This window comes from Anopheles nili, chromosome 2, assembly GCF_943737925.1.
Source record: "Anopheles nili chromosome 2, idAnoNiliSN_F5_01, whole genome shotgun sequence".
In the NCBI taxonomy this organism is placed as follows: domain Eukaryota; kingdom Metazoa; phylum Arthropoda; class Insecta; order Diptera; family Culicidae; genus Anopheles; species Anopheles nili.
Window position 1 is genome coordinate 47547762 of NC_071291.1, and position 14940 is coordinate 47562701.

General features: G+C 37.3%; 1 protein-coding gene across 1 annotated transcript; it reads left to right on the forward strand.

Moving 5' to 3' along the window:
- Window positions 1-7440: 7440 nt before the first annotated feature.
- LOC128724652 (protein yellow-like) lies at window positions 7441-9266 on the forward strand. Its single transcript, XM_053818378.1, has 3 exons — window positions 7441-8267; window positions 8342-8536; window positions 8645-9266. The coding sequence occupies exons 1-3, from the start codon at window positions 7441-7443 to the stop codon at window positions 9264-9266; spliced, it is 1644 nt and encodes a 547-aa protein (XP_053674353.1).
- Window positions 9267-14940: the final 5674 nt, after the last annotated feature.

Here is a 14940-nt window from a genome sequence, read left to right on the forward strand (position 1 = left end):
TCAAACACTTAATATTAGAGAATATGCTCCGCATTTTTAGATTCTCTTATTCTTTTAAGTGTAATCATTGATGGTTAGTTTGCTCATACAATCAATGTGTTTACAAGTCTGCTAAATCTGCAAGGAATAATGAGTGCTAACAATCATATTTATTGTCCCACTCGCTTGCAAACAATCTCTTAGATGGCCTCAAAACGAGTAACATCAAAAGAATTTCTCAACGCCCCTATACAAAAGCAACATGCATAAAATGCAACAAGATTTTGCATTGTTAATTGTTAAGAGATAACGTTGATTACGTTAAACAATCTAGCATTGCTTTGAACGCATTTTCAGTAGATGCCCGAGACAACGTTACATACTCAATTTTGTCCATTTGAATCATTATTTCATCCTGTGGAAGAGCTTTAAGCTCCATTCAAGTAACATATCGACCTGGATTCTCTTGTGCTACTCTAGCGCGCTCTGTAGTATAGCGCAATCTGAAACTCGAAAGCTCTGTCATCAAAAAAGCTTAGCGACGTCAAATGTATTTGAAATGTTTCAATATAACTTGATTTTGCACGGGTACAGTTACAGTATTCCCTCAGGAGCTAGAGACTTTCGCATTTTAAAAGAAAATAAAAATAACTATAGCGATTGCTTGAACGATGACTTTAATACACTATTACTCAATTGTTTATTTCCTCAATATATTTCTTGTATTTTAAGTTACGCATGTTAGACTACATGGAATGTTACCAAATTATAGTCGTTTGTATGATCAAAAAAAGAATTGTTCCAAATTGTATTGTAACATTTGCTCCTGTTTTCTATATCAATCTTACATGTGCAACCGATCCATAATCATCATCAACCGTACCTTGTAAATGTGATGCATCATAGCATACGTTGATGACAACTGAGTCACTCAACATAAAATTTAGATGCAATTCATTTCACCCGCTTTTGTTCATATGTCCATCTGTCTGATTAGTTTGGATGTTGCTGATAAGTTCAAACGCCAATCTAGCATTTCGTTCCATTAAATAGGGCATTTTATTTCGAAAATGATACATTTATTCAATGAAAAATCAACTCGATTATTCAGCAAAATTTTAGTCAGTTGAGAGGTTTCATTTGGAACGAAGATTCTATGAAATATTCAACGAAATTATAACATATTATCAGTTGATATATACAGTTATTTATATGAACATTTTAGTACATAATAATAGAACAGCTATATTTTTCCAATTATATCATGTTATACTTGTAGCTCACATGCATACTATCTTCATGAATGATAAATGATTTCTTATTCTCATAGCCTATTGCCTAATTTTAAAAAAAACTCGTACATAACACAACTGAGAATGGTTGTTTGTGAAATAATTGTATCGAATAATTGTATCAAATGAACTCTGGATTGACTTTGCACATCTCAATTCATTTCAACATCTTCCTCAATAGCCTTGTGTCAAAGCGCAACGATATATCAATTACTGCTTACATTATAACAAACGTTACCACATATCTTGCACTTTTCTCTATGCAATAAGCTTTCATTTTCACATGGCCATAAACCTTCGCACTGGAAACAAAACAGAAAAAACACTATAATGCTTAGCCACATCGATCGTGATGTGACCTTGGATATAGATGGATACGATCCATACGATGTGACGCAGATGCTCTCCCACGACGATGTATATGATCGTTAAGTCAGCTTCATCCTTCCACGCCTGGCTTGTCTAATCCAGTGTTTCGTCCAGACGATACGAAAACTACCTCTAGCATATAATTATTTTCAGATCACTGCATGCAACGAGAGTCAAACACAGTGCTGAAAATTTTAAAGATCATCATTTATCCATAACTACAAGACACTGCCAAATTTTGAACCAAGATTGGTTGGCTTCGCTTTCAAAGTGGGTCATCCTTCACAAACATAAGCAATAGAAACCTGCAATATCGGATGCAGACCGACTGACCACAACATTGTTCTACAGTATTTTTTCTGCAGTAGAGAGATAGTAGCTGTGTTATTTCTTGAGTTATTAATGAACTCCTTTAAACATGCGTCATACTCCGTCAACATACAAATCAATCCCATTTGACTTACTCTTTACGCTTTACATGAATTTTAACTCTGTGCGTTCAAATATAGTCGACTGCGCATTCATTTTTTGCACAATTACTTTTGTTCGCATTTTCCACGAAAATTAGGTCATCGATGTGCTCGAGCAGAGCTATCGCCAATTCTACGGTTGTTGATGATCCCATGGAGCCCTTGTGATGGAGTAACGAAACAAAGCAGTCACAATCGTTTCAATCGCTGTGGTACTTTGGCGTTGTAAGCCGCATAGCAAAATATGCGAAGCAAATTTAAAAAATTTCACTCTCGCTGGGAAACAAACAAATATCGTCGAATCGACACCTTGAATAGCTCTGCTGGATCGGTTTTAGTCGTTGGAATACTGAACACAACCGAAACTAAAGTATCCAGCGCACGGTTTGAGCATCGGTTCCCACTGTTGAACCAGTCAATCCCGTTGTAACCCACGATTAACCACTGTAGATGATTAGCGAAACTCTTACCTGCTCTTGCATCCATTACGCTGCAGCTGCTGCAAAAGAATGAGTGAAACGCAATGAAACTAAAGACAAATACAAATACAATATATGAAACTCTTATTTCCTAGCCAGTAACCAACTGAACGATTGCATAATTCGTTTGGATCCAGTTCGCATTCCAGTTTTTGATCCAAAAACATTTTTATGATACCTTCACGCATGCGAAAATCAGTTATTTATAAATGATCAGAGTCCTGTTCGATGTTACGTAAGATCCCATGCCAAATTCATGATGATACTTTGTAAAATGTGTTCACAATAACTTCTCCATAATCGCAGGTGAAACAGTCGCATCGTAACAACAGAAATCGAAAGTGACTGTATGCATATCTGAGCTTGCGCGTGTAGACCGATTATTCGGATTTTTTGCAATTCCGTTGTTTTTTAGGCGAATGTTGATTTTTCTTATAGTATACAATTACCACACATTAACTGCCGCAGTTATAATTCTACAACCCTTTCGGGAATCAACGTTAAGTGCAAGATTACAACAGTTTTGTTATCTTAATTTTTTACCCTATTTATGGTTTTTATCAGACCTTCAAAACAGCTAATTAACACCATTAATAAGCATAGCACCATATTTGAAAGAAAAATGTCCAAAGATGGTGGCGTTACATTAGCTGGACAAAATGCATCGTGCCGAATCGCATGAAATGTATGGAAATGAACTGATTTAATTTCTTCCTTATTATTCCTTCGGGTAGAGTGATGAATGGCAGCGACTTTCTACTGGAGTCTTTTAAATTCCTAGACGCAAGTGTTGATCGTACGATCGAGGGACAGTTCCTGAATCACTAATGAAATCTCGCGATACAAGTTTGATTATTCCATTTTGCGATCATTCATTGTACTATGTTTTGAACATGGAATTTAGTGAAACATATCTCTAACATTATGCCGATATATAGCTGCTTGAAGCTACCAATAATGTAACCCGTAGCAGAATTGAAAGAAAAAGTATTTCCAACCTTCACAAATTCTAGAAGGGTCAGAGAATAGCAGATTTGTATATACAATTATGTAGCATGCCATTCCAGTGCGAACACGGCAACAACATTTGCATGGCACTCTTTGCCACATGGAATATGTATGTAGGCCAACTTTCAAACTCAGCATGCTTAAATCTTGAACCGTTTGCGTGTGGCTAGTTACAGTGAACACTAGTACCAATGCAAACAAGAGAAGGAAAAAGGTTAACATTTGATCACGGTATTGCAATATGCAATGGTTCCGAACGGTACGAGACAAATAATTCTTGCCTTTAAACACAAAATGTCAGACGGGCCATTTGTTACCACTGGTCGATTCTGCCAGAGCAGCGTTCTTGCGGTTGTGGAAATCGACAGTTTGATCGAACCAGCTTTTGAGTGCAACAGGAACCACCAGGGTCTTACTACGTTCAACCATCTTAGGAGCTGGCTAGCACGTGCACTAAAGCGCCGCAATAAGAGTACAGCTTTTTCAACCCATTATTCAATTACCGCTGTTTATACGAAGCAGTTCAATAGAGCTAGGAGAATGTTTCGAAGGCTATCGCCTGTAGACTACGGTGACCGTACGTTAACTGGTCATCGGTCACCGAACGACGTAATCGACGCTATGCTGTTGAGCAGCCACACAACCGGTGTCATGAGCCGGTGTCATGAAACAGTGAAAGTTATTCGAAAAGCACATGCGACGAAAGACATATTTTTAGCCCGACGACGATCGGTGAATTGGGCGATTTATTTAAAACGCCTTATTTATTTCTTTCACACTTCTACCATGCATAACGAAATCATGTATATAACTAACATGATGGCAACACTATTTCAGAAATTAATTATTTTCAGTTAAATATCTACGTAATAAACTTCGTATTGGTTAATCTATTGGTTCATACCATCACCACCATTCATCAAATCCATACCAGAATTCGAAGTGATTGATTAATACGTTTATTTCACAAATGCTGCTCAAGAACTAACCGTAGCTTGCCATTATTCGTTGCTTTAAGGCAAAGGACATACTGAAATGCCAATTATAACACTCCCTCTCAGCCAATCGGCTTCTGAGAACTACGTCCCTCAAGCATTCGTTTGATCGCAAAACATCCAATTAACGAGCGTAAAGCTGATCTCGCCGACATTCTGTTCCATGCACTTTTTCGGCACAGGCCAGGCTTGCTGTTGTTGCGGCGTCGAATATACTTAAACAGTAATAGAGAACTGTTCCAAGGTTCACCGACAATGAGTAGGAAATGTTCAATTTCTGTCCTAGACAAAGCTACTGCTCTGTTGAATGTATTTATCTCCTAAACTGCTTAAATACGAACAAAATTCAAAGTTCAGCGATCACAATTAGTGTTTCAAATTATGTTGGAATGGTTATTTTAAAGTTCAATGTCACGATTAGTTTCATACTAAACAATACGTACACAAAACTACAAACATAAACATGCATCCTCCTCCGTCTTATCCGTACTGGAGCTGTTCGTCATGATACCAAAAATCCATAAGAGCACATTCACTTCCTTTCGCTTTCTCCAAGTGCCATCGCTATCATCGCTTTTCAATGTGGTCATGTGAATGATTCACCTTTAAAAATCTTTTCGCTTGCTCCATACCAGAGCGTCTAGGAATGCTTTCAACGTATACAAAAACTCGTTTTTCATTTGGCTATCGTATTCCATAAGATGCAATATTCTTGTCTGGAAAATGATAGCACTCTTCAGCAATGCAACCCGCACAGGTTCAAATTGCATTGGCTAGTTGCGGGGAGAAAAGAAACACATGCTTCAGATCCATATACAGAGAAAACGTGACCTGTAATTTTTTTTTTCATCGAAAATCACAATACTGTTCGCAACTGGTTTACGTGATCGGATATCGGGAAATTGCTGGAGAGCATGAACATACTTTAGAGGATTCCACAGTCGTATGAACTGTAATATCAACACAATTTTGATATCTGCGAAATCAATTCCTTTAAATAGTACTTTTTGTACGAAATTAAACCACAAATAAACATGTATCATGAAATGCAATAAACATTTATTTGATAAACTTTATTTCAAATTTTCTTTATTGTCAAGATTAAATTCAACAAAATTCATGACTATTCATTCTTATGATCTAGAGTTGTAACTGAATTGAAAAGAGTGCATACGATTTTACATACCCATTCGATTGATCTCTGAATTCAGCCTCCGATGCGTTCGGTGGTGGTAGCGACATTCGACCAGCACAAATAGCAAATGATGCTGAAACTGATGTTTAGCTCGCGCTCACCCGTTCAGTCTCATTTCGTCTGGCGACCAGACGCGACGCGTACGTTTGCAGTCACCAAACCCACGATCAACACCGAACAAGCTTTTCTCTACTGCGTTGGTGTGGAAAACAATTGAACTGTAAAAAAAATAAAAAGCGGTTCATTGCGAGTTTCGAGTAGGAATTGAAGCGTTGGGTTGAATGAGTGCAATTTCTGGGCCAAACAAATCTAAGGTGTGTTTGTGTGTGACTGTTTATGTATTTGCAAGCTGTGTGCTTTTATATTATACTTTTGTTCCAAACATTAGTAGGTTCGATGAAATTCAAAATTGTACACATTAATTTGCTAACAGTTTAGCTTTGAAACGCTTTAGTTATTAACGGAATATTTGTTGGTGTTGATCGTGCATTTGAAATTGAATCTGCTAGAAAACCCATAATTTATACATGTGAAACAATACTCTGACCTTCCTTCCGTGCTTAAATTAAAAAATTTACTAAAGTTTAATAGTAAATAACGAAAGAATCAAAAGGAAACTGGCAAATAATTCAATCCTATAATTAGGAAATACGTTTATCCTTACAGACTGTGTGTATTTTAAATACATGGGAATAAACCGGATATACGATAATGAACCCCAAATGTGAAGAAATCTTTACTAAGCCATTACATCTCATCATCCATACGGATACGTATACAAATGGACGTTTGAACACACCCGAGTGACGTGCAAGTACAATGGAATCCTGAATTGTGACATTTAAGTATGGTTGTGATATAAGTGACCTTCGTCATGGTTGATTATAAACCATCTAGTTAAAAAAAACCATACCGTCATATACATCTCTGTTGCACAAATCCTCGTGAAGACTGTTTTAATACCAATGTTGTTACCAACCAAAACTGCCTTTCAAACAATACCTAACTTTGCATTCATGTTTACTCGGGCAATTATCTAAAACTCTGCTGCTACGCACGTAACTAATTGAGGCTTAATTATTATACTTTCCCGTCACTAGTCATAGTGTGCATACATATATTTTCTTGTGCGTTCAAGAATCACCGGTGCAACGCTGATGCTAATTACAATATATTTCGTAACACACCCTCGGCCTATTGCAATACATGCAGTATTCTCTTTGCTTGCCTGTATTTAACCCGATTAAAGATTGATCGGAAAAGGAGTTTTTTAGCCCATAAGCATTGACGAACATGGGCAAGCATGACACGATGCTTGGCAAATGGAAAAGCATCACATTATTACACAACACTACAGACTTGCTCACACAAATCATTCGTCTAAACCACTAAATGCCCGAAATTGGACGATTTCGTCGACGATCAAGGCGATTATTTTCCATTCATTGAGATTGAATGCCTCATTTGCTGAGAACAGATGATCTACTGCTTCAATTTAGGCCGCCGAAAGATCAATATGTACCAAGGTTACTTTTTGATTTGCAGGGTGCATAAAGAGATTCAATAAGGTTCCCTTTCATTCGTGCAGTACGTATTTGCGCTTCTTTAGCTTTCTGCAAACTGCGCAGAGAGACAAAAGACAGAATAGTGAAAATGTTACATATATGGTGTCTAGTAATGCTGGTTGGTACCAGTGCACCGATCCAGATATCTGCAACACACTTCTCTTCGGTTGAAACAATTAAGCAGTGGAACCTGCTAAATTACAACTTTCCTTGGGACTACCCAGTGTCGAACAAAGACGTTTTCAATCCGGAAAATGTGGTAGCTACCGGGATCGAGGTTGGGTATAATCGTATCTTCATCGCAACACCACGATTGTTTTCTGGAGTGCCTGCAACACTTTCTTCCATTCCACGAGGAAGCCACGGGGACTCTCCTACACTGCAAGCATACCCCTCATGGAACCACCATCGGGCCGGTACTAACGAGTATAATTGCTCGGACATTGGCCTTGTATCAGTCTACCGGATTCGAATCGACTCTTGCAACCGACTGTGGGCACTGGATGCAGGCGTTTCACGCTCGCTAGAAGACTTCGACATCACTTGCCCTCCAAAAATACTTGTATACGATCTGCACACCGACCAAGTGGTGAGGAGGATCGATTTTCCCCCAGAAGTGGTTCGTGGAGAGTCGCTCTTTACAAACATTATTGTCGATGAGACTACGTCGCGGTCAGATCGCCATTGCGACGATGTGTTCGTCTACATTACTGATACAGTTGCGCCTGGCATCGTAGTGTACGATAGCGGAAAGGATCTTACCTGGCGCCTGTCTCACCCAGCCATGTATCCAGACCCCGATTTCGCCGAGTCGAGAATTCTCGAACATCGATTCACTCTTATGGACGGTGTGGTTGGGCTGGCATTCGACCCAGAAACTAGTATTCTATACTTTCAACCGCTAGCAACAGATCGGTAAGTAATTGCACCATACGTTCGGCTAGATATTAGACATCCTACATTCCTATTATTTCTTCTGCTTCGCACAGGCTATTCTCGGTCGGTACCGATGCTTTGCGTGCTGGACCACTGCCGTTTGGAAAAGATTTACCCGTAAAGCTGGTCGGGCGAAAATCGTCGCAAGGTATCGGTCTTGCAGTAGCACCACATGGTGGAACTATATATTACTCGCCTTTATCAGAAACAGCTGTTGCTTCTTGGAATCCGAGATCAAACGAGCACAGGTAATGCTATAATAATTATATCTATGTACGATTAATCCTATCGAGCTAGTACGATAATAGATATACAAAAAAAAAATGCGAAAATTCAATTTGTATTTCCCTTTTCAGTATTCTCGCCCAAGATCAGCAGAAAATTCAATTTGCTGCGGATCTTCGAACACCTGATCGTGACAATACTGCTCTATACGTGCTAACATCGAAATTCCATCGCTTTTTCTTGAAAAATCTCGATTCCAAAGAGTTCAATACCCGTATTTTACGAATCGATGGTGTTGTCAAGCCAAACGCACCCGAGCGCCTAACTGCAATCTCTTCTCATGCACATCGTTTCGCACCACCTAGGACTACCTACGAAAGAATTCAGAATTCCAACCTGTACAAACCACCATCCGCTACATTGGGTCCATACGAAAAATCCCTACCAATTAGTTCCTCACTATCTTCGGATGGTGTCAAATCGTACTCCTCATTTGTACAAAACTTCTACGGCAAATATTCTCAACCATATATTTACGAGCCGGTTCCTATGATTGACAGTAGCAAACCCATTAATCCATTCTTCATGCTAAATAGTGGTGAGAAAACGTTTCCACCCCCTAACGTAGCAAGACCGCAGTTTGGTTTGAACGGAGAGATTTTCATACCGAAAATCAATCCTCACTTCAATGATTTCAACGGATTGCGATTTCCAAAAAGTCTGAATCTCAATCATACTGCAGTGATGCATTGATGAATGTCCGTTTAAATCCTAGAGGAAAGCCGCCCTAGGCATATGAGCGCGTTTAAGAGTGTTGCTCGTCTATAAATCTTTGTTTTCCGCTTCAAGCATACTTAGCACTACATTGCTTAGACAGCGCCCAAAATATGAGGAAATAAGTTTATACATGCTTTATTCATCTTTTGCCATAGATAAAAGATGCTAGTTTAGCTCATTATTCCAATTCTAAAGAAATGTAAGATTGTGTGGTCGAGAAACAAACTTTCCTTCTCATTGTTTATGCATTTACCATTCAAACGAAGCATTTTTATGGCAGCCCAAAGCAATCCAACATACTGTAAATAACTAATACTATCTGATTCCCACCTGTTTCATGTCTATCAATACTTACAACAGCATAACATCAATATTTTCAGACTTTTTTGCCTATTTGCCATAATTAATCATGTTCGTGAATTGTACATCATTGTAGTATAGCCATCATGAAGTTATTCTATTAACCTTTATGAACGATAAAAACAGCACCTCAACAATTATATATTTATAAAATGCTGTTTCCATTCATTACCCCAGCACTCGAGCTGTATGTAGAAATAATGCTAGTATGTAATACATATTCATGAGGCTGTAAATGTTAAATTCATTAGATTACTGTAGCAAATGAAGAGCAATAAAACAAATATGAAATAAAAGGATTATTACTTCCCGTTGTCAAATTATTCAATTGAAAGAAGCCTAAGATTGGAAATTAATGTGTATTATTAGATGCATTTACATTTCAGTATTTGTATTATTTGTACTTCCTTAGAAATTTATTACATCTGACACCAGCTGGAGACCTAAAATGATGTAGCAAACCTAATCACGAGGTTAGGAATCACGGCCAAGGTTTCCTGACATGTTAAAATTGTCATTACCAACGCCACATGTCAGGTGAAGGTGAATAAAAAAACTCTCCGTGCCTTTTTCGGAAAGGAGAAGGTCTTGTCTGCCGCTTATTCTACGCCTTAAAGTGCCATACGAGTCTCAGGTCTGCAAACCTTAGGGACCATGTTCCTTAAGTCAATCCAAATTTTGTCATTCGCTGCAGAAAAAGTCATTATTGATTTGCAGCTCTCGAAAGGATTCACGTTAAGTCTAGCTACCAAAAGACTGAAAACGAAAACAAAACACTAAGCAAAAATCAAAATGTTGAAAGCATCTCCAACGGACCTACTAACAAATGCGAATCTACACTGGGCTAATGTACAAATACGTAGATACCTTTGATGTCGATTGAAATATCATCTATCTTTGAAAACCTGCATATATTTGCGTAAAAATAAAGCCTACAACTCTCAGCTCAAACTACCTGTCTGAACGGATGGAAAACAAACTGTACATAACACAAATAGTTCCAGGACTCACTATCACCTTTGAGAAATGATCCCTGTCAAATTAAATAGGCCCAAAAGGATTTGGCCACATCTTTGGCATGGAATTGGACGATCCTGAACAGATCTAGTTGTTGCTGTACCAGCCAAATGGCCGGAACTAGTATTTGCTGGCTGAAGACGGCGCACAATTGCCTGTGACTTCATTTTTTTCTACAGCAGGCCACGATCAGTAAGCAATTGTAGTGTTGTAGTATGGTGATAAGTTTTTAAGAAGCTTTCTTCGTTGAATTATTATCTAAATAATTTGATGTTTCAACAAAAAATATCAAACAAAAATTATAAAACAGAATAGTTATTATTTTTATTCTCTATGTTTTTGTATCATAGGTTCAATGTTTCAAGAAGCTTATTATGAATAAGCTGAACATATACTATTATAGTGTTTTTCGAATATGCAACCATGAATCTTATCGGAAATGTTTTTATCATCTGTACAATAATCTCAACCCGGTGTTCGTAATGTGTGCTCCGCCAATATGCTTTTGAAAACATTAGGCTACGTCTACACCTTTCAATATTCTCACCGTCGGCTTCACCAAAATAAAAGTTGTGTCTGATAAAAAGCTCATATTTATCAACCTTTTTTTGTGGTATTCTAATTTTAATTGTATGGTAAATTACAAATTATATAATGAAACATTAAATAATAAATTCTCAATTTATCAAAAGATTGTTTAATGCAAAAAAGGCAATAATCAACGTAGGCTAATTTTATCCTATAACTTGACGCTACAAAAGAAAATCTATGACATAGACCACCAACTATAAATTTATTCAAATCTTTCTATACACTCCATAGATCATAAAGATCATTATATCCTATTTTCTGTTAACAGCACAACCTTCAAATGGTTCTCAACTCTCCTCCCACGTGAGGGTTGGAGCCATGGTTGATGCGAGGCATCAATCCTAAACAGCATGCCATATGATGAATGGTGTTTCACTAAATCTCAGTTTGGCTGTTGGGGAGTGTTACAATCATTGATCGGTGACAAGTTTCACGTATTGATACGAACTATGGGACCTCAATAAACCTCTCCTTAACTTGACCTCACCGCTTCGGGAAGACTGCGTAAGAGTATTGCGTCCTAAGTGGGGTATCAAACCGTGTCGTAGCTGTACTTGTCGTCGTATCTTCTTTCGGTTAAGGAACGATGTCACCGCTAGACTCCAATATCCTCATTGGAATTGTCTACCAATGCTGGGCATTTTGGCAGATCGACGGTCCCTCCAGAATATACCTGGCTACGAAACAGCTACAGTCAAATTCCTGACTTTTAAGTATTTGTCCAGGTCTCAAAGAGAGCTATTAGTCGTCTTCGTTTTAAAAGCGTGCTACGTCTGTCTGGTCTAAGCAGGTAAATCTAAAATTACACCATCAACAAACATAAGAAATATCAATGGACCAAAAATTCTCCTCCGAGATATCTTTTAGATTCTAAAATTCTTTAGACGCAATCTGCGATTGGTGAGGTAGGATCATCTTTACATTAATTTTGCTTTTCATTAGAAATCGTAGTGGCTTATGTTATCCAAAGTGTGGCAATGACGATGTTATGTCCAAACCAAACTTGTTCGCCCGAGAATGAGAGGCACCGGAGCTTTACAGACTAATGGTATCCAAGCATTATTGATACTCTAGATTCCGGAAAAAAAAGATTTAGTTGGTTGCCATTATACTTTTCACCAACCATTTAATTAAAAAAAAAAATTTATTCTTAAGTCTATTCAACAGATGATGTAATAGCGCAAGCCACTAGGCTGGGTACAAACCATCGTAAACAAGCTACAGGTAACTGGCAAACAAATTGAATGGAAGATTGTTTGTTCATTCGATTACGTTCAAAAACTAGCACGATCGGAACCGACAGATACATATGCTTCAGTGCAAACATGTGATCATCGTTATTATTCTCCCACGAAGAAGGGAAAGAGCACCCACGATGATAGCTATGTCGGTTTTTGTATTTGCGCAGAAAAACTATGTAATTTATTTGTACTAGTAGGAGCGATGCCAGTTGCGTGGCGTTTACATTGGTAGTGTAGGTACCTAAAAAATAGTTAGATCGTATTCTGTAAAGTATAGATTTGGCACAGTTTAAAATACTCAATCGGGGTGATAGTGGCCAACCGATACGCAAATGTGATACTTCCTACAAGCAGATGACTTGCTGCTACAAATTGGATCAATCTATTTTCGTCATTACTGTACTCACGTAAACTGTGACATCTTATCTATTGGTGAGGTAAATAATTTATCGTTTATGACATTCATGACGATAATTTTGACTTTCAGGACAATGGAGCTAAAGCCAACCCCGTTTCGAACATATGATGACGAGCGTGAGAACTGTAATTTTGCAATTCAAAAGTGTCACTGAACAAGAGGATCACATTTCGGAAACAACATTTTATATGCTGTAGGTTTTATTTCTCAACATGCATTGGAGATTTGAGCGCCGCTTAAGGGCGCGTTATTATTGAGCTTGATCGTTTCTTGAATACGTCTGGACAATATGAAGTCCTTCCCCTGTTTCTATTTATATTCCCACCAGAAGGCTATCAGATATTTCTTACTTATGCCGTACTGATGCATTCTGTACGGGCAAAACTTGCCACTAAAAAGAGCTGTTTCCGCCTGAAACACCTTTTCGACTACTACAAGCGTACCGATTTCTTCCAATTCTTCATAACGCGAGCAGTTAGTTTCTCATCTTTCCGCAAAATCTCTTCTTGCCATATGCAAAATATGCCATCAATAGCGTCAGATAAATGTTGAAATAAACAGTAAATGGTAAATCCTCTTCATGATTACATTCCGGAATATGAATAAGAATTATCGAAGATTTGTACTAACAGATCCTGGAATACAGTTTAAAAAGAAGCTGAATTTATCCCAGGTACAAGTTCCTTATCCAAATATACTTTCTGTTATTACTTACTTACTTACTTATCAAACGCTACAACCGCTTAGCGGTCTTGACCGGTTCCAACAAAAGCTCGCGGTCGAGCGCCATCGTCTACCAATCACTAGCCCCGGCCTTTTTGGTGGACGCATCCACGCTATCACTCCATCTTAGTTAGAGAGCACGCTATCACTCCATCTTAGAGTCATCTGTTGTTACCTGAGGGTTTTGTCACCTTTGATCAAAGTACATGTCTCAGAGGCGTAAGTGAATACTGAAACCATAAATGATTTATATAGTTTCAGCTTCAGCCGTCGCGACAGATATTTTGACTGGAGAAGTTTTCTCAGACAGTAATATTACCGATAGGCTGTCAGCACCCTCGTGCGCAGTTCAATTTCAATGTAGTTGTTGGTGCTGATTTTTGACCCAAGATAGGGGAAGTTTTGAACGTCTTCAAAAGTACGTTCACCTATCTGTACATCGCCCCTGCATACATGTTTTAGTTATTATTACAACCTTTCTATTATTAACCTTTCTTTTGTTATAGTTATAAATTACTGATACGAGCTACAAATGGATCTTATGAATATCAATCTGGAGTAAAGATGGCAATTTTCAATCGTAATTAAAGGACTCGTTCAGGAGTAGTAAGACTCCTTTTCACTTTGACTATTACTTTTGACAAAGCATACAGACATCTCCAATATGTAAGATTATCTGAATAATCAAACTTCTAAAGCTCCAATGCAAAAAACTCCACTTCGCAATGATATGGAATTTAAACATTCGAATTTTAACAGATGTTAAACAAAATAATAATTTCCAGAGAAAACTAGATCTGCATGAGATTCAAAATGGTAGTAATTGAAACTAATAAACAAAACGAATATGAAAGTTCGAGCCTCTTTCAATTCTTTATTGTTGTACATTTCTTCAACGCCATACGGCTTTCAGATGATACTTTGAATAATAAGACTTGGTATATTGGTATCATTGGTAAGAGAAATGTTATTATTATTATTATTATTATTATTATTATTATTATTATTATTATTATTATTATTATTATTATTATTATTATTATTATTATTATTATTATTATTATTATTACTATTATTATTATTATTATTATTATTATTATTATTATTATTATTATTATTATTATCATTATTAATAATTACAATACCTTAACATTTATTCATGATTGAATTAATTATTCTCATGCTAGTAGTGGAAACGTTACGTACGTTTTAAGCAAAGTGTATCACTTTCATAGTATCAATTCAAATTGAATCAAATAAATTGAAAATTTGTAACCAAAATTTTCAATTACTTTTTTGA